The sequence below is a fragment of the Mobula hypostoma genome, chromosome 6 (assembly GCF_963921235.1).
Source record: "Mobula hypostoma chromosome 6, sMobHyp1.1, whole genome shotgun sequence".
NCBI lineage: Eukaryota > Metazoa > Chordata > Chondrichthyes > Myliobatiformes > Myliobatidae > Mobula > Mobula hypostoma.
In genome coordinates, this window is record NC_086102.1 from 167,971,470 (window position 1) to 167,999,007 (window position 27,538).

The window sequence follows — 27,538 nt, forward strand, 5'->3', positions numbered from 1 at the left end:
CGGGGGGGAGGGGTGGGGGGCGGCCGTCATGGCGGTGCCGTTGCTGCGCCGGGACAAGCGGAGTGTGGCTGCTTCGCTGAAGGTTGAGTGCTCTCGGTCGGACGGCAGAGGCACGCAGTTGCTCGGTGAGCTACTGGACAGTGTGCTGAGCCCTAAGAGGCCGGTGGCCGAGGCCGAAGTGATCGAGTGGTGCAAGTGCCTGATGGCCGGCGGCGAGAGCTTCGATGACTTCTGTAAAATGGTGCGCGCCTATGACAACGCCACTCTGTGCGGTTTGGTGTGGACGGCCAACTTCGTGGCTTACCGGTGTAGGACGTGCGGGATCTCGCCGTGCATGTCCTTGTGCGCCGAGTGTTTCAACGCCGGGGAGCACACGGGCCACGATTTCAACATGTTTCGGAGTCAAGCGGGCGGGGCCTGCGACTGCGGGGACAGCAGCGTGATGCGGGACAGCGGGTGAGTGACCGACCGCGGACGCGACTCAGCCTGTTCGCGGCTCCTCGCTGCAGTAATCTCCGCTTCCAGGGCTGCGGACTCCGGCCTTGGCTTGAAGTAGTCCTCGTCCGTATTCACTGGGTAATCACTGACCTTCTAGCAGCAGCTGCACTTGTTTGTAAACTCCTTGCGTTTCCCAGTAACGCCGAGGACCGGGTACAAAACAGGACGTGACTGCTGCTATCCTGAGACTTAAGGAATGATTTTATACGTTTGATTCCTTGATTTTTGGATTCCATTTAATTAATAGTGTAAACTTGACGTTAATCTCCATGAAATCATACAAAAGTCACAACATTAAGTCCCAATAACCCTCTTGATTTTGTAATTTTATATAATGACCTACAAAAGTTGCTCCGAATCTTAAATTTTCAGAGCTACTGGTACTACTAGAGCATAGCCTGAACAACATTAAATTCGTGGTCGAATCCTTCTCGCAGAAACCTCAATTTATTGAACTCCGCGCATGGTATATGTACATCATAGGCCCGAACAGTTTGCTTACTCGAAGTTTTGGATACCATACTGTCACATGCCGATGACCAGGCAGATTTGACACTTTGATCAGGGGCAGCAGCTTCCAAAACTATTTGACTGCTGTACTGGCCCGAGCAAATAAGCAAAACTGCATTCACCCAGATGGAGGATTTGAAGGTGGGGAAAGGTGCACTATGACGCACGTTTAAGAATGAGTTCTAGACTAGATTTCCATTCAGGAATATTCATTAACGTTATGTACAATGTTGTACTGTTGCAACAATATCGAGCGGACAGGGTGGGCTGAACAGCTTAATTCTGCTCCTATGTTTTGTGGTCTTTAAAGCACCGTGTAAATGTTATTAAGAGCATTATCAAGCACACAATGACACTGCCATATATTCTAAAACCCAGATTAAAGCGATGCTTCCCACAGAAGTGGCTTGATGGAGAGAAGAGTTAAGGGAAAGAATTCCAGGGTCTTGCAGTGAGGGAGTGGTATAGCAATCTGGATCAGTAACTGCAAAGTAATTTGTAGATTGTGTTGGTGGTGGAGGGAATGAGTGTTTAGGTGGTTGATGGGCTGCTGTGTTCTGGATGGTGTTGAGTTGCTGGGAGCTGTTGATCTTTCAAAAATCATTGGACTCTGGCACGGTGCCAGAGAACTGGAAAATGGCAAATGGCACTCCACTCTTTAAGAAAGGAGGAAGGCAGCAGAGAGGAAATTATAGACCAGTTAGCCTGACCTCAGTGGTTGGGAAGATGTTAGAGTCAATTGTTAAGGACGAGGTGATGGAATACTTGGTGACATAGGACAAGATGGGACAAAGTCAGCATGGTTTCCTTAAGGGAAAATCCTGCCTGATGAACATCTTGGAATTCTTTGAGGAAATTAAAAGTCAGATAGATAAAGGGGATGCAGTGGATGTTGTATATTTGGGCTTTCAGAAGGCCTTTGACAAGATTCCACACTTGAGGCTGCTTACCATGTTAAGAGCCCGTGGTGTTACAGGAAAGATACTAAAATAGTTAGAGCATTGGCTGATTGGCAGGAGGCAGTGAGTGGGAATAAAAGGATCCTTTTCTGGTTGGCTGCCAGTGACTAGTTCTGTTCCACAGGGGTCAGTGTTGGGGCAACTTTTTATGCTGTGTATAAACGATTTAGATGATGAAATAGATGGCTTTGTTGTCAAGTTTGCAGATGATACGAAGATTGGTGGAGGGGTAGGTAGTGTTGAGGAAACAGGTAGGATGCAGAAGGAGAATGGGCAAGAAAGTGGCAAATGGTATATAATGTTGGAAAATGCATGGTCGTGCATTTTGGTAGTAGAAATAAATATGCAGACTATTTTCTAAACGGGGAGAAAATCCAAAAATCTGAGATGCAGAGGGACTTGGGAGTCCTTGTGCAGAACACCCTAAAGGTTAACTTGCAGGTCAAGTCAGTGGTGAGAAGGCAGATGCAATGTTAGCATTTGTTTCCAAGAGGTCTAGAATACAAGAGCAGGAATGCGATGCTGAGGCTTTATAAGACATTTTGAGTATTATGAACAGTTTTGGGCTCCTCATCTTAGAAGGGATGTACTGGCATTGGAGAGGGTCCAGAGGAGGTTCACAAGGATGATTCCAGGAACAAAAGGGTTATCATACGAGGAACGTTTAATGGCTCTGGTTCTGTATTCACTGGAATTCAATATATTCATTGAAACCTTTTGAATGTATTCAGAGTAGATGTGCAAAGGATGTTTCCCATTGTGGGAGAATCTTGGACGAGAGAGCACAGCCTCAAGATAGAGGGGCACTCATTCAATACAGAGAAGCGGAAAAATTTCTTCTGCCAGAGGGTGGTGAATTTGTGGAATTTGTTGCCACGTGTAGCATTGGAGGCCAGGTGGTTGGGTGTATTTAAGGCAGAGATTGATAGGTTCTTGATAGGACATGGCATCGAAGATTACGGGGAGAAGGCTGGGAAATGGAGTTGAGTAAGAGGGGAAAAAAAGGATCAGCTATGATTGAATGGCAGAGCAGACCTGATGGGCCAAATGGCCTGATTCTGGCCTATATGGTCTAAATAGTCAACCCCAACATCTTCCCAACCACTGAAGTCAGACTTGCTGGCCTAGAGTTTCTTTCTTCTGCCTCCCTCCCCTCTTGAAGAGTGGAGTGGCATTTGCACTTTTCCAGTCTCTGGAACCGTTTCAGAATCAAGTGATTCTTGAAAGTTCACTACTCATGCCTCCACAATCTCTTCAGCCATCTCTTTTAGAACCCTGAGGTGTACACCATCTGGTTCAGGTGACTTACCTTCAGACCTTTCAGTTTCGCAAGCACCTTATGGTAACTTCACACATTTTATGAGCGGTCATACCTGGAACTTCCAGCATACTGCAGGGTCTTCCACAGTGACGACAGATGCAAAATACTTGTATTGTTCTTCTGCCATTTCCTTATCCCTCATTACTATCTCTCCAGCATCATTTTCCACTAGTCTGATAATCACTCTCACCTCTCTTTTACACTTTATGAATCTGAAGAAACTTTTGGTAAACTCTTTAATATTTTTGGCTGGCTTACTTCCATATTCCATTTTTATCTTAATGACTTTTTAGTTGCCTTCTGTTGGTATTTAAAAGCTTCCCAATCCTCTAACTTCCCACTAATTTGTGCTCTATTATATACCCTCCCTTTGGCTTTTATGTTGACTTTGACTTTCTTTTTAGCTATGGTTGTGTCATCTTTTCTTAAATCCTTCTTCCTCTTTGGGATGTATATATCCTGTGCTTCCAAATTGCTTCCCCTTTACCCCTTTAAAGTCAAAGTAAAATTTATTATGAGAATACATATATTTCTCCCTTGAGATTCATTTTCTTACAGGTATCTAGAACCATAGAACACTACAGAATATAAAACAGGCCATTTGGCCCTTCTAGTCTGTGCCGAAACATTATTCTGCTAGTCCCATTGACCTGCATCCAGTCCATAACCCTCCAGACCTCTCCCATCCATGTACCTATTCAATTTATTCTTAAAGCTTAAGAGTGAGCCCGCATCTACCACGTCAGATGGCAGCTTGTTCCACACTCCCACCACTCTCTGAGTGAAAAAGTTCCCCCAAATGTTCCCCCTAAACCTTTTCCCTTTCACCCTAGAGCCATGTCCTCTCGTATTTATCTCTCCTAATCTATGTGGAAAGAACCTATTCACATTTACTTTGTCTATACCCCTCATAATTTTGTAAACCTCTATCAAATCTCCCCTCATTCTTCTACACTTCAAGGAATAAAGTCCTAACCTGTTCAATCTTTCCCTGTAACTCAACTCCTGAAGACCCAGCAACCTCCTAGAAAATCTTCTCTGCACTCTTTCAATCTTATTGATATCCTTCCTATAGGTAGGTGACCAGAACTGCACATAATACTCCAAATTTGGCCTCACCAATGTCTTATACAACCTCCTCATAACATCCCAACTCCTATACTCAGTACTTCGATTTATGAATGCCAGGATGCCAAAAGCCTTCTTTACAACTCTGTCTACCTGTGATGCCACTTTCAGGGGATTATGTATCTAAACTCCCAGATCTCTCTTGCACTCCTCAGTGCCCTACCATTTACTGTGTTTGTCCTTCCAAAATGCAACACCTCACACTTGTCTGCATTAAATTCCATTTGCCATTTTCTGGCTCATTTTTCCAGTTGGTCCAGATCCCTCTGCAAGCTTTGAAAACCTTCCTTGCTGTCCACAATGCCTCCAATCTTAGTGTCATCGGCAAACTTGCTGATCCAATTTACCACATTATTATCTAGATCATTGATATAGACAACAAACGGCAATGGTCCCAGCATAGATCCTTGATGCACAATCCAGTTTACAACCTCTCCATGGATACCTAGTGTCTGAACCAATCTCCCATGTGGGACCTTGTCAAAGGCCTTACTAAAGTCCATGTCGACAACATCCACAACCTTTCCTTTGTCTACTTTCTTGGTAACCTCCTCAAAAAACTACAAGATTTGTTAAACATGATCTACCGCGCACAAAGCCATGCTGACTATTGGCTGTCCAAATGCTTGTATATCCGATCTCTCAGAACACCTTCCAATAATTTACCTACTACTGAGGTCAGGCTCACTGGCCTGTAATTACCTGGTTTACTTTTGGAGCCTTTTTTAAACAACGGAACAACATGAGCTACCCTCCAATCTTCCAGCACCATACCTGACACCCGACACCTTACCATCTACAGGAAAGTTAAAAAAAAACACATTAGGATTTATTAAAAATTTGTAGATAAGCAAACAACCAATGTGCAAAAGAAGGCAAGTTGTGCAAACAAAAATAATAAATAATACTGAGAGCATGAGTTGTAGAGTTCTTGAAAGTGAGGCTGTAGGTCATGGAATCAGTTCCAAGGTGTGGTGAGGGAAGTTATTCCTGCTGGTTCATGAGCCTATGGTTGTAGGGTAATAACTGTTCCTGAAACAGGTGCTGTGGGATCTAAGGCTCCTGCATCTCCTGTCCAGTGGTAGTAGTGAGAAGAGAGCATGCTCTGAATGGTGGGGCTCCTTGATGATGAATGCTGTTTTCTTGTGGCACTGCTCCATGTAAATGTGCTCAATGGTGGGGAGGGCTTTGCCTGTGAATGACTGGGCTGTATCCACCACCTTCTGTAGTCTTTTCCATTGTATGATGCAGTGAGCTAGGATGCTCTCCACTTTCCATCTTTAGAAACTTGTCAAAGTTTTTGTGACATGTCAAATCTATGCAAGTATCAAAGAAAGTAGAGGTGGTGTTGTGCCTTCTTTGTGATGGCACTTATGTGCAGGTCCTGGGACAGATCCTCTGTTATGGTAATGTCAAGGAACTTAAAGTTACCTAGTTTTTCCACTTCCAATCCCCTAATGAGGACTGCTTCATGGACCTCTGACTTCTTCCTCCTGGAATTGATAATTATAATCAGCTCTTTGGTTTTGCTGATGTTGAGTAAGAGATTGTTGTTGTGGCACCATTCAACTCTCTCCATCACCTTTGATTTGGCGAGCAACAGTGTTGTTGTCGGCAATCTTAAATATGGCATTGGAGCTGTACTTAGGCACACAGTCATAGGTATAAAGTGAGTAAAGCTGGAGGTGAAGCACTCAGCTTTGTAGTGTATCTGTGCTGATAGTTCTTATGGAGCAGATGTTGTTAACAGGTAATCCATAATGACTGGAGTCTGCAAGTGATGAAATCAAGGAACCAGTTGCATAGGGAGGTATCAAGGCCTAGGTCTTCAAGCTTAGTGATGAGTTTTGAGGGAATGATGATGTTGAATGGTGAGCTATAGTCAATGAAGAATATCCTTTGGTATTGTCCAGGTATTCCAGAGGTGAGTAAAGAATCAATGAAATGGCATTTGCTGTTGACCTGTTATGACAGTAGACAAATTGGGGCAGATCCAGGTGACTCCTCAGGCAGAATTTGATATGCTTCATGACCAGTCTCTCAAAATCAGTTATTGCAGTAAATGTAAGTGCTACTGTATGATAATCATTGAGGTACGTTACTACATTCTTAGACACTGGTACGATTGAAGTCTGTTGAGCAGGTGTGTACCTCGGACTGCCAAAGCAAGAGGTTGAAGATGGCCAGAAAAACTTCATCCAGTAGATTAGCACAGGTGTTCAGTAGTCTGACAGGTATGCTGGAGCCAGATGCTTGCTGTGGATTCACCCTCCTGAAGGATGCTTTCATGAAGGCCTCAGAGACTGAAATCACAAGATCATCGGTGCCTGTAAATGAATGTGAAAGTGCCTCTGTATTCTATCGATCAAAGCAAGCATAAAGGGAATTAAGCTCATGTTGGAGTGAAACCTTGATGCTTGATTTTGTTTTGTAGGAGATGATGGCATTCAAGTCCTGCCGCAGTTGTCAAGCATCCCACTGTAATTCAAGTGTAGTACAGAATTGCCGCTTTGCATGTGGGATGGCTTTCCAGAGGTCATACCTGGATTTTTTTTGTACTTTCCTGGATTGCCTGTTCTGAACATCACCGATCTAGCCCTCAGCAGATTTCTAATCTATTGGTTCATGCAGGGCTTCTGCTTGAGGAAGACTGAATGATCTGTGGGAACACAGTCATCTGCTTTAAAGTCACTTAACTAAAGCCCCTTGGATTCCTGTTAAATCTTTCACTCTCACTTTAAACCTACAGTGCCTTTGTAAAAATATTCAGCACCCAACTTTGTTCACATAAGAGTATTACAATCAGGGATTTTGATCAATTTAACTGAGAATTTTTATTTTTGAATTGCATCTTTTTTTTCACAGTTGACCCCAAAAATGGAAAATTGTCAAGCATGAAAAACTAAAAATTCAAAACCTGAAATGTCAGCAGTTCAGAAGTATTTATCTCCCTTTGCTCAGTACTTAGTTGAACCCTTTTTGCAGTTATTACAGCCAGTAATCTATTTGGATAAGTCTCTATTAGCTTTGCATAATGTGATAGGGCAAGATTTGCCCATTCCTTCTTGCAAAATTGCTCAAGCTGTGCCCGTTTAGTTGGGGAGTGCGGTGAGCAGTAATCTTGAGGTCTTGCCAGAGACTTTCAATTGGGTTAAGGTCAGGACTCTGATTAGACCACTCAAGAACATCAATTTTCTTCATTTGAAGCTATTCAATGGTTGCTCTGTCAGTGTGCTCTGGTTCGTTGTCTTACTGAAAGACAAACTTCCTCCCCAGTTTGAGTTTTCTCACAGAGGCTGGCAGGTTTTTAATCCAGGATCTCTCTGTGTTTTATAGCATTCATCTTCTGATCAATGGACCAGATTACTAGTCCCTGCTTCTGAAAAGCATCTCCATAGCATGATGCTACCTTCAGATATTTTACAGCAGGGATGGTGTTTCCTGGTGATGCATAGAATTAGATTTACACCACACATAGTGTTTAGTGTTGAGGGACAAAATGTTCAACTTTAGCAAGACATTCCACATCTTTACAGAATCTTCTAAGTGACGCTTTGCAAAGTCTTTATGGGTGAGTATATGCTTGTTTTTTTTAAGCCAGGGGTTCTTTGTTGCCACTCTTCCATAAATACCCTTGTTGTGCAAGGCCTTAGAGATTGTGGAGCCATGATCTTTATCTCCAGGTGCAGCTACTGACTTCTGCAGCTCACTCAGAGTGATTGTTAGAGTTACAGTAGCCTCTCTTACAAGTGCCATTCTTCTCCGGTGACTAAATTTAGAGGGGCAACTTGGTCTTGGTAGTGTCGCTGTAGTTTTGCGATGGACTGCCTGAACTCTGAGGTACATTCAGTGCCTTTGAGATGGTCTTGTATTCTTCCCCAAATTTTTGCTTCTCTATTATCATTTCTCTGACTTGTCTTGAATGCTCCTTTATATTCATTTTGGTTTGGTCTGTTGAAAATCTACCACACTGTTGGACCGTACAGTGGGAATATTTATTCTTATGAATTGGTGGAAAATAGGTGATCCTCCAATTTTCTACGTCAGCAAATTGGGTGTGTTGGTAAGGTAATATACAGTATTGTACTTGGGGAAAGTTAGCATAGTAATTACAAAGGAGATGAATACTTTTTTAGCCTCACAATTTAAAAAAAATGTTAGTAAATTGTTGACAGGTTTTGAAATTTTTCATTTGATTTGACATGATGCACAATATTTTGTGATTTGCTCAAAATACTCTACTTCAGTATATCTTAAATTTAGAAAATGAGGCAATAAAATGTGAAAAATAGTCGTGGGGGCTGAATACTTTTTCAAGGCACTGTATACTATCTGGTTCTTGATTCTGCAACCCTGGGAGAAAGACTGAATGCATTTATTCTGCCTATCCCTTTGTGATTTTAAGATCATCCATCAGTCACCTAAGCATGAAGGAATAAAGACCTAAACTATATATCCTCCCTCTGTAACTTAGTCTCTTGAACCCTGTAACATCCTTGTATGATTTTTTTTTCTTCACCCTTTCCAGTTTACTAACTTTTTCCTATAGTACTGTGTTGGTAGCAATTCGCGCATCAGTGTTAGAGCTTGGGGTGTTGGAGTTCAGAAATGTGTCACTGTGATTCTCTTAACAGAGAGTGCCGAAGGTGGATGGTTAGACTTCCTCTTGTTGGAGCAGATCATTTTTTAAAATCATTTTTAAAATTTAAAAAAAAGCTAAATCTGCTGTGTTTTGGTAACGAATGGTCAGCAGTTAAACAGGTTGGAGAGCACCGGTGTATACCTATTGATGTTCAAAACTTTTTTCAAAAAAAAGTGAAGTTCTAAAGTAACAGAAGTTTGAAGGTATTGTAGATTTGGCAAAAGATAGCAATTTTGAGGTGAATGTTGATGGACTTGGTAATAAACATAAGTAGGTTGGTCACAGAGTATAAATCAATTTGAATTAGAGGAAATTGTAGGAGTGGGAAGAGATGAACAAAAAGAATTGTATATAAATTGCATGTTGAATTGAAGTCAACATATGAGAGGCTAAATGGGGAGAACTTTTACTGCATATTGTAGTTGACAGATCTGCAGATGACTCAGTGCATTTCTGTTAATTAGGTAGATTAGAAATTGATAACTGTTGTAGCACAGAAACAGAATAATCAGATTGTCCAAGGTGAGGGAATAAATTATCAGATAATCTATCAGTTTTGCTACTTGAGAATTATATGTTGGTATTGAGACTCTTGGAATTGTTTGATATGTGCCATGGAGGCAGATGGGCCTTGGTTTGAGATCCATCAGAAAGGCAGTACTTATAACTGTGCAATGCTGTCTTCATTAGTCTGCCAGCCTGAATTATGTATTGAATTGCACTCAACCTCAGAAACAAAACATTTCTGAAGAACCACATATGGCTTGAGATTATTGAGAGAAGTATTTATTGTATATCTAAGGCTGACATTGCGTTTTGAATGTAAGGGGAATTGAGGGATGAAACAGTTAAGTGGACAAGGCCAATGATTTGATCACTGATATATTCCAACCCTCTGTCTTGTGTTCTTAAAAGACGACTCTGGAGGATGAGCAGTTTGCTTATGTGAGTAATGTTACCTAACCCAGTAGAATACTGAATATGAAAATTGAAAAATCACAAATAAAGGCTTGGAAGGCAATAAATTACTGAAAAAATGGAGTAAGAGTGTGGTAAAGTGAGGAATAATTTTATATTATCGCATTCTGATTTCAAGGGTTTGTTGAGAGAATGTGCTGAAAAAACAGAGTTCTGTTCAGTCATTGATTCTGTATGATATCAAATGATGAGAATGATGAATTGGTTCTCATTAAGAAGTCTTTCAGTAAAGGCTTGTGTTTCAAAGTTATTGCTGGCACCTACAGTACTATGCAGAAGTTTTAGGCCCATATGTATAGCTAGGATGCCCAAGACCTTTGCAAAGCACTGTGTTTGTCAGTGTGGAGCGGTGAGCTAGTTTGTAAATCTGGCAGAAGCAAAGGATGTTGGGAATGGCAAGGGTGGCCTACCAAGCGAGGGGTATGGGACAGGTGGCAGAGAGAAGTGCCAGTGATGGGGTTGGAACGGGTGCAGACTCACCCAGCCTTGAGACAGCAGGCAAGGTAATTTGATTTCAATCAATTGGTTTATTGATCATTACAGAATGTCTCTCTGGTGCTTCCTTGTCCCTCCCCTCACCCTTCCCCTTTTCCCAACCTGGATTCCTGTCTCCCTACCCCCTTCCCAATCTCAGTCCACGTTAGAGATTAGTGTCAGAATCAAATTTATCATCAATTACGTCATGAAATTTGTTTTTTTCATGGAATACAGTACAATACTGTATATGGGGAAAAATATTTAGAAGCCCAGAATAACCAAGGTTTGTTAGGCTTTCCTGTTATAGAAAATTTACTTTCCCAGTTAAATGTCTCAATTAAAAATTACTATAAAAATTTTTGCTGACTAGAAAGGACAGAACACTCGTTTTTGTAAAGATAATCACTTGGATGTTTATTGATTGCAGTTGTATATCACCATCACTGTTATGTACTGTGCTGTATGACATAGGCGATCATGGTCTATCTATGACCATGATTGTTCTTGGCAAATTTTTGTATAGAAGTGGTTTGCCATTGCCTTCCTCTGAGCAGTATCTTTACAAGATGGGTGACCCCAGTCATTATCAATACCCTTCAGAGGTTGTCTGCCTGCCATCGGTGGTTGCATAACCAGGACTTGTGATATCCACCAGCTGCTCATACGTCCATCTACCACCTGCTCCCATGGCTTTGTGTGACCCTGATTGGGGGGGGGGCGTGGAGGGGGTGCTAAACAGGTGCTACACCTTGCCCAAGGGTGACTTTGGTATCTCCACCCCGCCACCTGCAGTTGTATAAATGAAGTTCACACTCTCCTCTCAATTATAAAGGATGGCATGATATTTGTTCCATCCTGCTTATGATCGCCAACATTAACTGGCCATTTACAGTAAAACAACTAATCTGGTATTCAACTATTTTGAAATTCCAGTGGTTTGGCATCTGGCTCAGTGCTGCACTGGTTCCTCCAATCACCAGGATCCTGGTTCCTGCTGTTCTCTTTAATGCACCTGGGTGCCAATTCCCTCAAACACTCTTGTACACTCAGGAGCTTATTGCTGCCATTTCCTTGAAACTAAATGGATTTATGAGAAAGTTTTAGTTTACTGCCTAACTACTTGTTAAAATAAAAAATAAATTTGAAGTTTATTGGAGATTTAAAGGAATTGTATCTAATAGTTCTGCAAATCTGGCACCTTCAAAGTTTCTGGATTATTGAAGCTTTATTGGCACAATTCTATTTTTCTACTCTTCCTTTGGGCCCATACCCACCATCAACACCTCACCCATCCCTTTATCTAACTATCTGTCTATTTACTTAGATACAGTGCGGAGTAGGCTCTTTAAGCCGCACTGCCCAGCAATTCCCCCAATTTAATTCTAGTCTAAATACAGGTCAATTCACCAATACCAATTAACTTACCATCTGGTATGTCTTTGGACTGTGGGAGGAAACCAGAGCACCCAGAGGAAACCCATGCCATCACGGGAAGAATGTACAAGCTCCTTACAGGCAGCGTTGGGAACTCAACCCAGGTCACCTGTACTGTAAAGCGTTGTGCTAACCACTATTCTACTGTGCCACCCTTAATTAGAAGTATATAGGTGGATAGATACCTTTGAGATTGATCTCAAAGGAATTTGCAGTGTCACAGTAGCATTACAAGTGCACAGATATACAAATAGAAGAGAAGTAAGAAAGAATAAAAAATAAGTTATCTCTAACAGTCTAACAGGAGAGGCTGTAGGTTGACATTATAGAGCCTAATGGCTGAGAATAAGATTGACCTCATATAGTGTTCTTTGGAGCAGTGCAGTTGTCTTAGTCACGAAAAGTGCTCCTCTGTGTAGCCAAGGTGGCATGCAGAAGGTGTGAAACATTGTCTAGAATTGCCAGGATTTTCTGTAGGGTCCTTTGATTTACCACAGCCTCCAGTGTGTCCATTTGACTCCTGTAACAGAGCCAGACTTTCTAATCTATTTATTGAACTTGTTGGTGTCACCTGTGTTGATGCCTTCTGCATAGAACATTGTACTGGTGACAACGGACTGGTAGAACATGTGAAGGAGAGGGCTGCATACTCCAAAGGACCTCAGTCTCCTCTGGAAGTAGAGATGACTCTGGCCCATCTTGTGCAGAGCCTCTTTGTTGGTGCTCCACTGAAGTCTGTCATCCAGGTCCTCACCACATTCATATCCTCGCCATCAATAGTAACAGGGAGTAGTGCAGGCTTAGCCTTCCTAAAGTCTATCACCATCTCCTTTGTCTTACTGATGTTGAGCTGCGAATGATTCAGCTTGCACCATTTGACAAAGTCCTCCACCAGGACCCTGTATTCATCCTCCAGTCCTTATATATTCAGTTCCTTGGGTGAATTTCCATTGTATCTGCTTCCATCAATTTAAAACAGTATTTTTACTGCAACAGCTAGAAGAAAATTGGAAAAAAAACATCTGTTGCTGAATTGAAGTTGTCCATAAATCTGAGTCCTCTAGTCACTGGTCCTTTAGCCAATGGATGCATTTTCTATTTATTAGCACTATTTATGACTTCTTGTAAGTTTGAAGACCTTCATTCTATTATTTAGAACAACCATTAAAGTTTTTCTATTCTTCCAATATCACCAAAGATCTTCAACAATGGTAAAATTGTAGTAAGTATTTCCTATGGCTTCTAGAAGATACTGACATATTTTGTAAAGTGCAGTACCCAGAATTTGATACACAACTTTTGCAGAAGCCCATTCGGTATTTTGTAAAAGTTCAGTCTGACTTCTTCCTTTTAATACTCTGTACCTCTGCTTATGTATCCAAGGAAACAACTTTATTAATTAATTCTGCAACCTTTAAGGAAAAATTTTGTTACAAGGTAGTTTGAAATTGAACATTATTTGGAGGCACATACTGTGACAATTTCAGGAAAAAATGTAGGAAGCAACCTTCTTCAAAAGAGTGTACAAAGTACATATACTATATATAACCTTGAGAATCAGCTCCTTATAGGCAGCCACAAAACAAAGAAGCCCATTAGAACTCATTAAAACAGACTGTCAAATACCCAACGTGCAGAAACCAAACAAGTAATATTCGGAATTGAAGTTCTTGAAAGTGAGTCCACAGCCTTGTAGGCAGTCAAAGTTGATCTCGGAACCATTTAGTTGCAGGCCACAGCCTCATTCAGCGCAGGTGCATATAAACCTCGTGAGCAGCGAGCAGAAAACCTGCCCATTCCTCTCCTCTAGCCCCAACACCCTGACCTTTTCAATCTGGGCCGGTGGTTAAATCGGCCAAACAGCGGGTCATTCTTGCTCTTGGTCCTGGGCCCTGCTGCTTCGAAAAGCTCTTGGGCCTGGGTTCCACTGCCTCAATTTAGCACGTTTCTGACCTTTTCAATCTGGCCTGGTGCATAAATCGGTCAAAAATTGGCTTGTTCCTTGCTCTCGGACCTAGGCCCTGCCACCTTGAATCTGCCTTGCTTCGGCTCTGCCAATTCGAATCGGCTTCAAGTCTGCTCTGGCAATGACTATACATTATCCTGGTGCCCGCTCCTGGGCCTGGGCTCCCCTGCCTGATTTGTCCCTAACACACCACACTGCAACCATCCTGCATCTTCGAGGCTTCAGTTCACACCATAAAAATGCCAGGTTGTACAGGCGATTCAAAAGCTCAACACCGACAGGGATGTTACAGGCTATTGATTGCAGTGATTGTTACCAGAAAAAGTGTGATCAATAGAGTAGTTGGTAGTTTTGTTTGCTGCCAGGTAGTCATCACTGTTTCACCAGCACCTATCTTAAACTGGAAGTAATTCCATTAATTGGGAGGGACTGTGGAACATCCTCTGTAAATTCAAATGCCCACCAAGAGTTGTCTTCATCTTCTTTTGCCTAAAGAGGCACGCAAGCTGAATACTAAACAAAGAGTCTAAAAAAAAAATCCTATCTCAGTGCAGACAAGTTTCAAACAAGGCTGTGTCATTGTCTTAATACCTTACTCGCTGCAATTTTGAGGTGAGGTGCCACATTGTCGGAGTGGAACTGAACATCAGTAAAACTACAGTAAAATTCCAATAATTCACCATCTGGTTTTCTAGAATTTGGATTTTACTCCTATTTTATTTCCAAATGCAGTTTTACATGGTAGTACAATAAATTTTCCAGTGAATTTGATGAGTTTAAAGGGAGTAAGAATTACAGACCTCTAGCCCTGGCTGCAATATACTATAATGGGAATCTGCTCAACCTTAAGGGGAAATCTTGCCTGACAAATCTTTTGGAATTATTTGAGTAATTAACAAGCAGGACAGACAAAGAAGGGTCTGTGGATGATTTTTTTTACTGAGATTTTCAGAAGGTCTTTGACAAGGTACTGCCCATGGTATTACAGGAAATATACTAGCAAGGATGAAACATTGGCTGGCTGACTGGAGGCAAAGAATGGGAATAAAGGGGGCCTTTTCTGGTCGGCAGCTGGTGACTAGTGTCCAACTGGGGTCGGTGATGGGACCGCTTCTTTTCATGTTATATGTCAATGATTTGGATGATGGAATTGATGGCTTTGTGGCCATGTTTATAGGTGATACAAAGGTAGATGGAAGGGCAGGTAGTGCTGAGGAAGCAGAAAGTCTGCAGAAGGACTTATACAGTTTGGGAGAATGGACAAAGAAGTAGCAGATGGAATATTGTATAGGGTAGTGTATGATCATATACTTTGGTAGAAGGAATAAAAGTATAGACTATTTTCTAAATGGGGAGAAAATTCAGAAATCGGAGTTGAAAGGGTCCTGGGAGTCCTCATTGGAGGATTTTCTAAAGGTTCAGTTGCAGTTTGGGTCAGTGGTGAGGAAAATGCAATGTTAGCATTCATTTTGAGAGGTCAAGGATATAAAAGCAAAGATGTACTGCTGATGCTTTATAAGGTATTGTTTGGACTAAAAGGGATCTCATTGAAACTTATCAAATATTGAAAGGCTGAGATGGAGTAGATGTGGAGAGGATGCTTCCAATAGTAGGGGAGTCCAGGACCAGAGGGCACAACCTCAGAATAGAGAGGCGTCCATTTAGAACCAAGATGAGGAAGAATTTCTTTAGCCAGAGTGTCATGAATCTTTGGAATCATTGTCACAGACAGCTTTGGAGACCGAGTCTCATGGTCTCTAGCAACTGCACCCAGAACAAAGATGACCTGATATTCCAGTTGAGCTACTATATACAAATAATGATGATGGGCAGAAGATAGGCTCCAAGACATTATCAACATAAACTGCTTCTACCCTTCATTCTCTGCTGTACCACACTGCATTCTGGCAGCAAAAGTTAACAACAATATCTTGTAAAATGTAGACCACTTCCAATATCTCAGGAGCCCGTTCTCTGTGAGAATAAGCATTGATGAAATTCATCAGCACAGCCTTTGGAGTTGAAGGGTATTTAGTGATCAAGACATGCAATGTGGCTCAATATCGTGGTGTACAAGGTAGCAATTGTTTCTGACTGTACATGCTTCTGAAACTTGCACCACCTGCAACATATGGAAAAACACCATCAATGCTTTCTCTCCAGAATCCTCTAATTTCACAAAAAATAAAAGAAAATAAACATCAGTTATCTCTCTCAGGCCAATATTCTCTTTAATATATTTACATGTGAAAAATGAAAATAATCTTTAAACATTTGACAGTTATGGTTGATTGTCTGAAATAGACATTAGCCAGCCTTCAATTTTCTAGTACCTAACCTTTGGCTATCAATAATAAATATCTCCACATTTTTTCTCTAATTTCCCCCAGTGTCCTAGGATACACTTGATAAATCTTCTATAGCAGGGGTTCCCAACCTTTTTTATGCCATGGATCCTTACTGTCTTACTATGTGTACACATAAAAAAGAACTTCAGTTCCCAGTGTGCAATGCAGATGGTTCACCTTGAACAGGAAGTGACATTGGTAAATGAAACAGGCAGAAGCCATGTGGAGCTAGAAGCCATGATTGTCGCCTGGTAATAAATCTGTTAATGTTTTAAAACCCATGCAAAGTTTGTCTTTGTTAAACAAACAAACATAACATTGTGTCAGAAGTTGGCATGGGGTGTAAATTTGGAGCGTAAGTGAATACTGCGAGCGTCTGAGAAAGAGATGCAAGGTTCCAATGGAGAGAAACTGCCGGCAAGAGAGTGCATTGTCTCGAAGTTCACCAAGAAATTGAGATAATAGAAGCATGAAAAATTCTGTTACGGATAACCTAAGTCCTCCCGCACCTATGCAGTTTACCGGCCATCTAGCTGATAATTGGAAACACTTCAAACAGTGATTCAGTATATATTAAGTGGCAAGTAGAGCCGGAGGCACGGATGAAATATTGAAAGTGTCTATCTTTCTACACCAGTGGTCCCCAACCACTGGGCCACAAAGCATATGCTACTGGGCCGTGAGGAAACAATATGAGTCAGCTGCACCTTTCCTCATTCCCTGTCGCGCACTGTTGAACTTGAACATTGGGTTGCCAACTGTCCCGTATTTGCCGGGACATCCCGTATATTGGGCTAAATCAGTTTGTCCCATACGGGACTGCCCTTATCCTGTATTTCCCCTGCTAAGATAGAGCATTCCTATGAAACCTTTTGTGCTGAAATGGTGTGAAGCGAAGAAGCAATTACCATTAATTTATATGGGAAAAACTTCTGCGCGTTCCCAGACCCAAAAAATAACCTACCAAATCATACCAAATAACACATAAAACTGAAAACACCACTAACATATAGTAAAAGCAGGAATGATATGATAAATACACCACCTATGTAAAGTAGAAATAATGTATGTACAGTATAGTCGGGAAAATGAAGGCAAAACAGATTGGAAAAAAAATCGGCACGTACGCGCATGTGCACACAGGTGCCTGCGCAAGGCTTCATGGTCATGGTAGTCTTTTTGGGTAAAGTGTCCCGGGATTTGACTGCTACTTTTGTCCCTTATTTGGGAGTGAGAAAGTTGGCAACCCTAACTGTAAAAGACATGCTGAGGTGAGTTTAACTCTACTTGAACCCTCCCCCCAGTCGGCCGGTCCGCAAGAATATTATCAGTATTAATGGGTCCACGGTGCAAAAAAGCGTTGGGGACCCCTGTTCTACACGTAATTGGTGAAGATGCTTTGGATATCTACAACAGCTTTCAAATTGATGAGACAGTCCTTAAATTGGACATTGATGACAACATTTCAGGAGTATTTTGTCCCAAGTAAAAATGTCACGTTTGAGAGACACAAGTTCTTTTCCTGTGAACAGAAACAAGGTGTTAGTTTTGACCAATACTTAGCTGAGTTACACACACTGAGTAAGTCCTGTGAGTTTAGAGATTTGAGAGACTCCCTAGTCAGGGACAAAATAGTTTGTGGAATCCCAGATTACGTTCTCAGAGAAAGATCGCTCAGTGAAAAAGGTTTAACACTAGAGTTAATACTGTGAATATTTGTGGGACAGCAGAAGCCACATGAGCACACGCTAAAGTTTTAGGCTGTGCAGGGCAAAAACAACGGTGTATGCTGTGAAAACAGAGGGTCAGAAGACAAGATGTTTCACAAAGGAACCACAAACCAAAGAGATAGGCTCAAACTGTAAATGCAGGAAATGTGGATGTAGGCACATGGAAAGTCCTGCAATCATTTCACAAAGTGGTGTAAAGCTGTAAAGAGAAAGGTGCAAACATTTGCTGAGGAAGTCGAGGAAGTTTGTAGATTCTGTACAAACTGTAGGTGCTGGTTAAAAACAGTATGAATTGTTCCAGTGACTGAATGAGACAGTAATTCCATTCAAGCTTGATACTGGAGCCCAGGTGACTCTGTTTATGGATGATTACAAGACTCTTAAAATAAAGAAAAAGATTTACCCGGTGAAGTTGAACGTGATTAACTATATGGGAGAGAACGTTCCAGTAAAAAGAGGCTGGATAGTGACCTTCAGGCACAAGGAGCAGCACCTAAAGCACAGCTACTGATCGTTGAAAAGTGAGTATAGCCACTATCAGGTCTGACTGTATGTGAAAAGCTCAACCTGGTGTAAAAGAGTTTTTGTAGTGGCTTCACAGATCAAAGATGACCACACTCAGTAAAGAATATGCAGATGTCTTTGAGGGTCTCAGATGCTTACTGGGTATAACTTGAGAAACTAACAGCAACAATGAAAGATCCAGAGAGATTATGCAAAGGAAACACAAGAACTCCACTTTCCATTGACATCCATACCAGCATGATAGTCAGAATGCCAGTGTTGAACAGAATGATCATGAAGATGTCGCCAGTCTTGTTTCCACATGATGCAGCTTTGGTTCAAAATCTGTCTCTCATTGACTTCTAGTTGAAGACTGGAAATCAAAAATATCTCCACAATCTACTCTGAAGTTGAAGAGGAAAAATAAAAAGGAAGATGGTGAGACCACGCAGACCCAAAGATCAGAACAACAGCAACAGTTCAACACAAACCAACAGGAGGAGTTGCTATCTATGATAGGCAACTGGCAGAAGGAGCTCTGTGAATTGAGATAGTCAGTTGGAACGTGCACAGACTCACTGATCACATGAATGTAGTCCAAGTCTCCATTATGAGGCATGTGAAGCGAATTAAGGTCATACAGCAAGAACAAGAACAGAGATGAATAGGTAGGATCTTGGCAGAAGTATGTGAAAGCAATTAACACATAGATCAGAGTTATCAAAAGGACACTAGTATTAATGCAGGAAGTGAAAGCAAGACATCTATTGAAACAAATAGCAGTCCAAAAGGGATTGTTAAACCACCACAGAGGTGGATTGAGAGTGCTTGAGTGAAAAAGGGACTGTACAATATTTGCTCATTACAATTGAAATGAATGTAAATATCTTTGGCAAGCATTATTGTTTCTTGCAGGTTTATGAGAACATACTGTTGTGTTTGTTTTCTTCAAGGGAGGGAAGATATATTATTGTGTGTGTACATAATAACTTCATTTTTCAGTGTGCAATGTGGACGGGTCACCTGGAACTGAAAGTGACATTAGTGAACGAGACAGATGCATGCTCTTGGCGGGCAAAAGTATGGAGCTGGAATCCATGACTGTAGTATTCTGTAAATAAAATAAACCTAGTGTTTATTAAAGAACAAACATAACACTTAACTTTAACGGAGGGGTCTGTGGACCCCGGGTTGGGAATGCTTGCCCTGTAGTGAGCTCGGTAATGGCTAGAGATTACTAAGTGACTGGAAGTATTTGAGGCATATTCTTAAAGTTACCTTTATAAAATGTAACATTCCTACTGATTCTTGGGAATTCCTGTCCCAAGAAAGTTCAAAATGGAGGAGGAACTTTCTGAATGGTATTTGGGAAATTTGAATTCAGCATTGGTAGATCAGCACCAATCCCTTTGGCTACTGTTGGTCATGGGCCTCTAGTCTGAAAAATAGCCCTCTGCCACAACTTTCTCTTACCCTGAAGCCAATTTTGTATCCAATTGGTTATCTCTCCGTGGATATCATTGATTTAACTTTCCGAGCTAGTCTACTAAGCAGTACGTTGTCAAAGGCCTTGCTAAAGTCCACATAGATGATGTCTACCACACTTCTCTTGTCTTCAAAAAAAAAAGCTCAACCAAATTTGTGGGACACTATTTTCCATGCACAAGGCCATGACTGTTCTTAATCAGTCCTGACCTTTCATCAATGCTGCCTCTCAGAATCCTCTCCAATAACTTAACTACCATTGACATTAGGCTCACCTTGCCACCTTTCTGAAATAAGCATTTTCCGCCCTCCAGTCTTCCAGTATCTGACCTTTCGCTATCGATAACAAATATCTTCATAGGTATCCTGTAATTTCTTCCCTAGTTTCTCACAGTGTCCTAGGATACACTTGATCAGGTGTAGGGATCTAGCTTCATGCACTTTAAGACCTAAAGCAATGTGGACAGTCTTCAAGCCATCATTATTAATTTCCCTGAGTTCTCTAGCAGCTATGTCTAAATATAGAAAAGAAATACATGTTAAGGACCTCACCCATCTCCTGTGGCTCCACATGTAGGGCCTTGCTAAGGGCCTCGGTTTTCTCACTAGTTACTCTTTTGTTCTTAATAGACCTGTAGAATCTCTTTGGTTTAGCTGCCAAAGCCATCTTGTGTCCCATTTCTGACTTCCTAACTTCCTCTTTAAATGTACTCTTATACCCCCCCTCCCCATACACCTGAAGTGACTCAGTTGATCCCAATTACCTACACCTGATGTATGCCCCTTTGTTCTTCACTTGAGCCTCAATATCTCTTGTCATCCAGGGTTCTCTACACCTGCCAGTTTTCCTTTTACCTACAGGGACATGATGTCCCTTAGCTCTCGCTTTCTCACTTTTAAAAGTCCCACACTTGCCAAACATCTCTTTACCTGCAGATAGCTTCCTTCAATCAACTTTTTCAAGTTCTTGCCTAATTCTCTCTAAATTGGCTTTGCCCCATTGTGAGACTAACTTGTGATCAGTCCTATCCTTTTCCATATTTTTCTTTAATAGGTGATAGAATTAAGATTACTGGTCGCTAAAGTGCTCTCCACTTACATTTCCAGTCACTTGCTCTGCTCTCATTCTTAAAAAGTTGTTGTTTTGACCTTTCTCTAGTAAGGCAATCTACTATTAATTGAGAAACTTTTCCTGAATGCACGTAATAAATTTCTCACCAATCAAGTTTTTATTATGATGGCATTCCCATTCAATGTTTGGAAATTAAAATCACCTACTATTATAGCCTTATTATTCTTGAAGCTATCTGCAGTCTCTCTACACATATGGTGCTTCCTGCTGATTATTGGCTGGCCTATAGTACAATCACATCAAAATAATCACTGCTTTTTATTTCTCAGTTCAAACCGGAGCCACACTGGACAAGGTACTGCTTGTCTTCCTAGGTACTGCTAATTTGTAATCCCTATGGGAGCATGACTTATCCCGTTGACACATTTCTTGGGACCTCGCCCTTCCACCCTTCAGTATCCCCTCAGTTATTAACTTGCAAACAATGATAATGCGGTGTCTTGAAAAACTGACATTTCTTTCCCTCCACAGATCTACTTGAACCTAGAGTTTCTCCAGTAGTTTGTATTTTGCTCCAAATAACCATATCTGCAAACCACCAAGATTACTTAGTCCTTCTTTTCAGTATCTAAGAAACCAAAGTGTGCATTCATTTCCACGGTGTTGTTATACCCTTCTTGGAAAAATGTTTTCAAATATTAGTGTCAAGCAAATGACTATATGTGGACATCAAGTTTTGTACCAGAAATTTAAAAAGGCATTTGATAAAAATGCACTAGAGAGGGCTTTAATGAAATAAAATGTCATAACAGTATTTGCAGACAGGTCTGATATGTGTGTGGTCTGCTTGATGTGAAATTCCATGGGATTGGGAACTCCCAAGGAACTATTTGTTCAGAAGGTTGTGTGAGTAATTTTGAGTAGAGGAGGTAATTTGATCTAATTACATTTCAATAAGACAAAAATATAGAGCAAATCTGTAATAATATGTATGTATATGAATGAGGAAGTTTTTTGACATGGGAATCCCATTAAGATAATAGAAATTAATTTTGTGAAGTAGAACACTCTCCAGACTTTGCCAGTCAGTGTCAGCATCAAACACTCTTAGGTAATGTTTCATTCCCTACTTGCAGAAGTGCTGATTTGTTCTTTCTTTCCAATCCAGCTCTTAATCTTATACCGAGTCCAAAACTGTTTACATTTGGACAGCATAACTTTTCTTGCGATCGACATACAACTGCTGATATACTTTATTGCTTGAAAAAGAATATAAAGCAAAGGAAAAGGAATTTTTGTTTTCAGGGAACTGTATCTTTGGAGTTCTTTATGTTAAAGTCTTCAGGAGGACGAGTCATTGATTATATTTAAGATCACACTAGACAGATTTTTGGTCTCTAGGAGTTTCAAGCAAAGTGAGAGGTAGGCAGGAAAGGTGAGTTGAGGTGAGGATGTGATCAGTCGTGAACTTATAAATGTTGGAGCAGGGTTGATAGTGTTTGGCTTAAGCTCCTATTTCTTACAGTTTGAGAAGGAAGATTGCTTTTTCTTAACTGATAGTCATAAGCAAAGGAACACAGATACCTATTCAAAACATAGTGGAGGAATTTTTTTGTATTTTTGACAACTTCAGTTGTATACATGTACATTTATCACCATATACACTAATAACATTTTGAAAACTTTTTGCAGTTTTTGTAAAAGGCACCGGTCCACATCAAGTTCCAGTATTCCTTCTGTTCCTAATGAGCTGATGATGATGTCAGAACACATACTTCCTCGAGTTATTCTTCGTCTTGTGCAGCATTTACGGGATGGCTATAGTGAATCAGGTAGGGCTGATGTCTTATTATACATGAATTTTTGCTTTCTGCATTAGGATAAAAATAGAGCTTAAGTATTTACATGTTGTCAGCCCTCAAAATAGAAAAGTCACTTGATCTGCTTCGAACGAGTCCAGTATTAATGACCTAGTGTATAATACATCACTGTGCACGAAACACGCAACTTATAAATGTCTTAAACAATGAGGTGTCTATAATGTGGCATGTGCACAGGAGCCACCCAAGTGCAATTTGACTCTTGATGCCTGAGATGTTGGTTAGCTTATCCTGACTGCAGACTTGAAAGATGTTATAGGTACAGAGGAGATGTCGGGGTAGGTTTTTTTACACAGAGAGTGGTGAGTGCATGGAATGGGCTGCCGGCGGTGGTGGTGGAGGTGGAGGTGGAAACGATAGGGTCTTTTAAGAGACTCCTGGATGGCTACATGGAGCTCAGAAAAATAGAGGGCTATGGGTAAGCTTAGGTAGTTCTAAGGTAAGGGCACGTTTGGCACAGCTTTGTGGGCTGAAGGGCCTGTATTGTGCTGTAGGTTTTCTATGTCCTTCTCTTCCCTGAGGTAGCTGCAGCAGTTGTCCTTTTCTCAGAAGCATGCAGGATGAAATCATTGCTATCAAGGAGACTCTAGAGTTTTTTGTCATCATTGACACCTCTATCTTTGAATACCCTTTTCCTGGGAGGAGAAGATGGCGATGCGACGCAGCGCGCGCAGCCTCTCCGGTGAAATGATACCGTATTTGTTAAATAGGGTGCCGTGCACAATTCTGATTTGATGGAGACAGCCGTGAGAAGCATCTGAAACTTCTGAAATGCCCGGTTCACTGCTGCTGCTGCCGTGCAATCGAGAATCTCCGGAGGGAAGGCCCCAAATCCTCGGCTTTGCCTGCTGCTGGTGGCCGGGTCTGGGGTCGAAGCACTCGGCAGAGATGGTGCTCGGTGTCGGAGGGCTGGTCGGAGGCTCGAAGTTTTCAGATGACTCAGAGTCGGACTGTGGTCGGGCATGGCAGGGAGAGTTTTCTTCCCTCTCCCATCTGTGTGAGATGTGGGACTTTCGAGAGACTGAATTTTTTTTTTACCGTGCCCATGGCCTGTTCTTCATCAAGTTACGGTATTGCTGGTACTGTTGTAACTATATGTTATAATTATGTGGTTTTTGTCAGTTTTTCAGGTTTGGTCTGTCCTGTGTTTCTGTGATATCACACCGGAGGAATATTGTATAATTTCTTAATGCATGCATTACTAAATGACAATAAAAGAGGACTGTGTGTCCTTATAATCTAATCTAATCTCAGATAGCTAAATACATTGGAGGTAGCAGTGAATTTCATTACTACTGTTTCAGTATTACTCTAAAGGCAACGATAAAGATGTGAGAGGAAAGTTTGGGGTTAATTTAGAGAACACATTGAAAGTGCATAGTGAGCAGGCAAAGTTTAATATTTAATGGAAATGTGTATAAATTTTAACAGATGCATACATTTTAAGACACTGTGACCTAAAGATGAAATGATCGGCTAATGAGAAATAAAAAGTAGAGTTAAGTCAAAGAAAGAGACCCATAAAGATACCAGAAATAGCAGCAGGGTGAAGAATTGGGAGGCCTTTACAAGCTCAGCATAAGAGGACCAAGAAATGTATAAAGAAAGGTAAGATCAAATATGAGGGAAGATTGGTAAAATACATAATAATGAACTTTATATTTATTCAAATAGGAAATAAGTGGCAGGTGTGAATGTGGACTCACGTACAGAGATAGGAAAAATTATCATCGGGGAAAAAAGATATATTAAAGAATGAAGGGTCAAGATAGAATAAGGAACTGAAGGAATTACCTTTTAATCAGAAAATAGGTGAACTTGAAACTGATAAATACTGATGGCCTGATTGAAATTCTGTAGTTATGAAGCAGGTGGCTTTAGAGATGATGAGTGGTCTTGGTTGTTATCTTTCAATGCTCTAGAGATTTTGCAATTTTTTTGTGGAATAGAGGTTAGCAATGTTTATGGCAATGCCATTCTCTTTTATGTTCTACTGAATGAATCGATGCTTTGAAGCTCAGCCTATAAAGCGAGCTTGTATACCTGTCCTTTCCAGACTGACTGGGCAAGTTCACAAATAGGAAAGGGAGAGGCCAAGTGCAGGCAAATGGGACTAGCTCAGGAAGGGACCTTGGTTGGCATGGGCCAGTTGGGCCAAAGGACCTGCTTTCCTCCTGTATAACTAACTGTATAAGTAATTGATAGCTATCTTGGATTTGAAGTAGAGGCAATGTAGTGGAGCAGTTACCTCTTCATCTTGTTACTGTGCTTCATTTCTTTAGGAACTACATTGGATGATATTTAATATTGCAGTGAGGAAAAAGTGAGAGAAATATGGAGGTACTCCCCTGGCCCATCTTTGCACTGTGTTCGTGTCTGTGATGGGACCCATTGAATATAATCACAGCTTACATGCCATCAAGAAGCAGACATGTAATATAAACAAATTTCCGAGGGTAGCCAAAATTGAGGATTCTCCCCACCCCTTTTAGATTGACCATATAAAAAGCTATTCAGCTATGGCAAGGTTTTGATTTGAAGTTGTGCTCTGCATTTTTCTTGGATTTATCACATGGTGGAGGCCATGCCTCTTGTACCATTCTAATTGATGGAATTCATATTGTAGTTTGAGGAGATGTTTGGCCACTAAGAGGAAGCAGTTGAAGGGAAGTATTGCAATGTCTTGTGAAAAAAGCAAGAAATCCCTTCTATAATTACTCTTGTTCTCCTAACCTGGCACGTTTAATGATTAATTGCCAGTCATTAGAGTTCTCCACCGTGATCTTGACTGTAGTTTACATACCGCCAAAGGCTAATGTCAAGCAAGCACTCGATGTATTGAGTGCCGTGATTAACATACAAGAAATGGTTTATCCTGATGCCTTTCACATTCTCGCTGAGGACTTCAATCAGGCTAGCTTGAAGAAATCTTTGCTCAACTACCAACAGCACATCACCTTCAGCGCCAGAGGACACAACACACTTGACCACTGCTGCATTATCATCAAGAATGCATACCATTCTATCCCTCAACCACATTTTGGGAAATCTGATCATCTGGCTGTCCTTTTCCTACCTGCATGTAGGCAGAGACGAAAGACCAATGCACCAGAGGTAAGGCCAACAAGGAGGTGGTCACGGGAGAAAGAGGAGTGGCTGTGGATGGCTTCGAGTCAGTTTTCCTGGGCCAGATTCAAGGATGTATCAGAGGACCTGAACGAACCTGCAACGGTTGTCATGGACTTTTTAAAGACACTTGTGGGTGATTGTGTCCCCACAAAATCATTCAGTCTTCCTCAACCAAGACACTTGTGGGTGATCGTGTCCCCACAAAATCATCCAGTCTTCCTCAACCAGAAGCCCTGGATGAACCAAGTCCTTATCATCTGCTGAGGACTAGATTGGTGGCGGTCATGACTGGTGATCCAGGAAAGTACAGGAAATCTAGGTATGACCTCTAGAAAGTAGTAGTTCCAGACCAAACTTGAATCGCAGAACGATGTTTCAATAGCTGTGGCAGGGTTTGACTGCCATCATCTTACAAAGCAAACCCAAGCAACATAAATGACAAACAAACAACAGGAATTCTGCAGATGCTGGAAATTCAAGCAACATACATCAAAGTTGCTGGTGAATGCAGCAGGCCAAGCAGCACCTGTAGGAAGAGGTGCAGTCGACGTTACCTCTTCCTACAGATGCTGCTTGGCCTGCTGCGTTCACCAGCAACTTTGATGTATGTTGCCAACATAAATGACAGCAAGGTTTTTGTGACTGACAGAACATGGAGGTATCTTCATAAACCCCCTGGCAGCCCCCGAAGACCCTGTGCTTTCAGCCTCTGTGAGAGCATTCTTCATGAAGGTGAATCCAAAAGAAAGCATCTGGCCCAGTTGGTGCACTGGCTGAATACTGAAGACCTGTGCAAATCAACAAGCTGGAGTATTTAAGGACATCTTTAACCTCTCGCAGTCTGAGGTACACACCTGCTTCAAGCAGGCATCAATCATACTGGTGCCCAAGCAGAATGAATGACTATTGTCCAGTAGCACTTAGATCTACTGTGATGTTGTGCTTTGAGAGTTTGGTCATGAAGCGTATCAACTCCTGCCTGAGGAGTGATCTGGACCTCCTCCAATTTGCCTGCCATTATAACAGATCAACAGCACATGCCATTTCATTGGCTCGTCACTCAGCTCTGGAACATCTGGACAAATGAGGATATCAGGATGTTCTTCATTGACTACAGCTCAGCATTCAACACTATCAACCCCTTGAGGCTAACATGTAAGTGCAATCACAAAGAAGGCATAACAGCACCTCTACTTTCTGAGAGAATTTTATGTAGATTTGGCATGTCATCTAAAACTTCAACAAATTTTTATAGATGCACAATGGAGAGTTTCCTGACTGGTTGCAACACAACCTTGTATGGAAACACCAATGCCCAGGAATGGAAAAGTCTACAGAAAGTAGTGGACACAGCCCAGTCCATCACAGGCAGATCCCTCCCCACCATTGAGCAGATTTACAAGGAGCGCTACCACAAGAAAGTAGCTTCCATCATCAAAGACCCCCACCATCCAGGCATGCACTCTTCTTGTTACTG

The 27,538-nt window shown here is 41.4% G+C and overlaps 1 protein-coding gene across 4 annotated transcripts in view; it reads left to right on the top strand.

Moving 5' to 3' along the window:
* Positions 1-27,538, top strand: part of ubr3 (ubiquitin protein ligase E3 component n-recognin 3) — a 230,487-nt gene continuing 202,949 nt past the window's right edge. For 3 of the 4 annotated variants that reach the window (XM_063052208.1, XM_063052206.1, XM_063052207.1), the window contains exons 1-2: positions 1-456; positions 22,745-22,884. In XM_063052208.1, coding sequence (XP_062908278.1) covers positions 29-456; positions 22,745-22,884 — 568 coding nt within the window. In that variant the 5' untranslated portion in view covers positions 1-28. The remainder of the gene's footprint in view (positions 457-22,744; positions 22,885-27,538) is intronic. The other variant, XM_063052210.1, reaches the window with a different exon arrangement.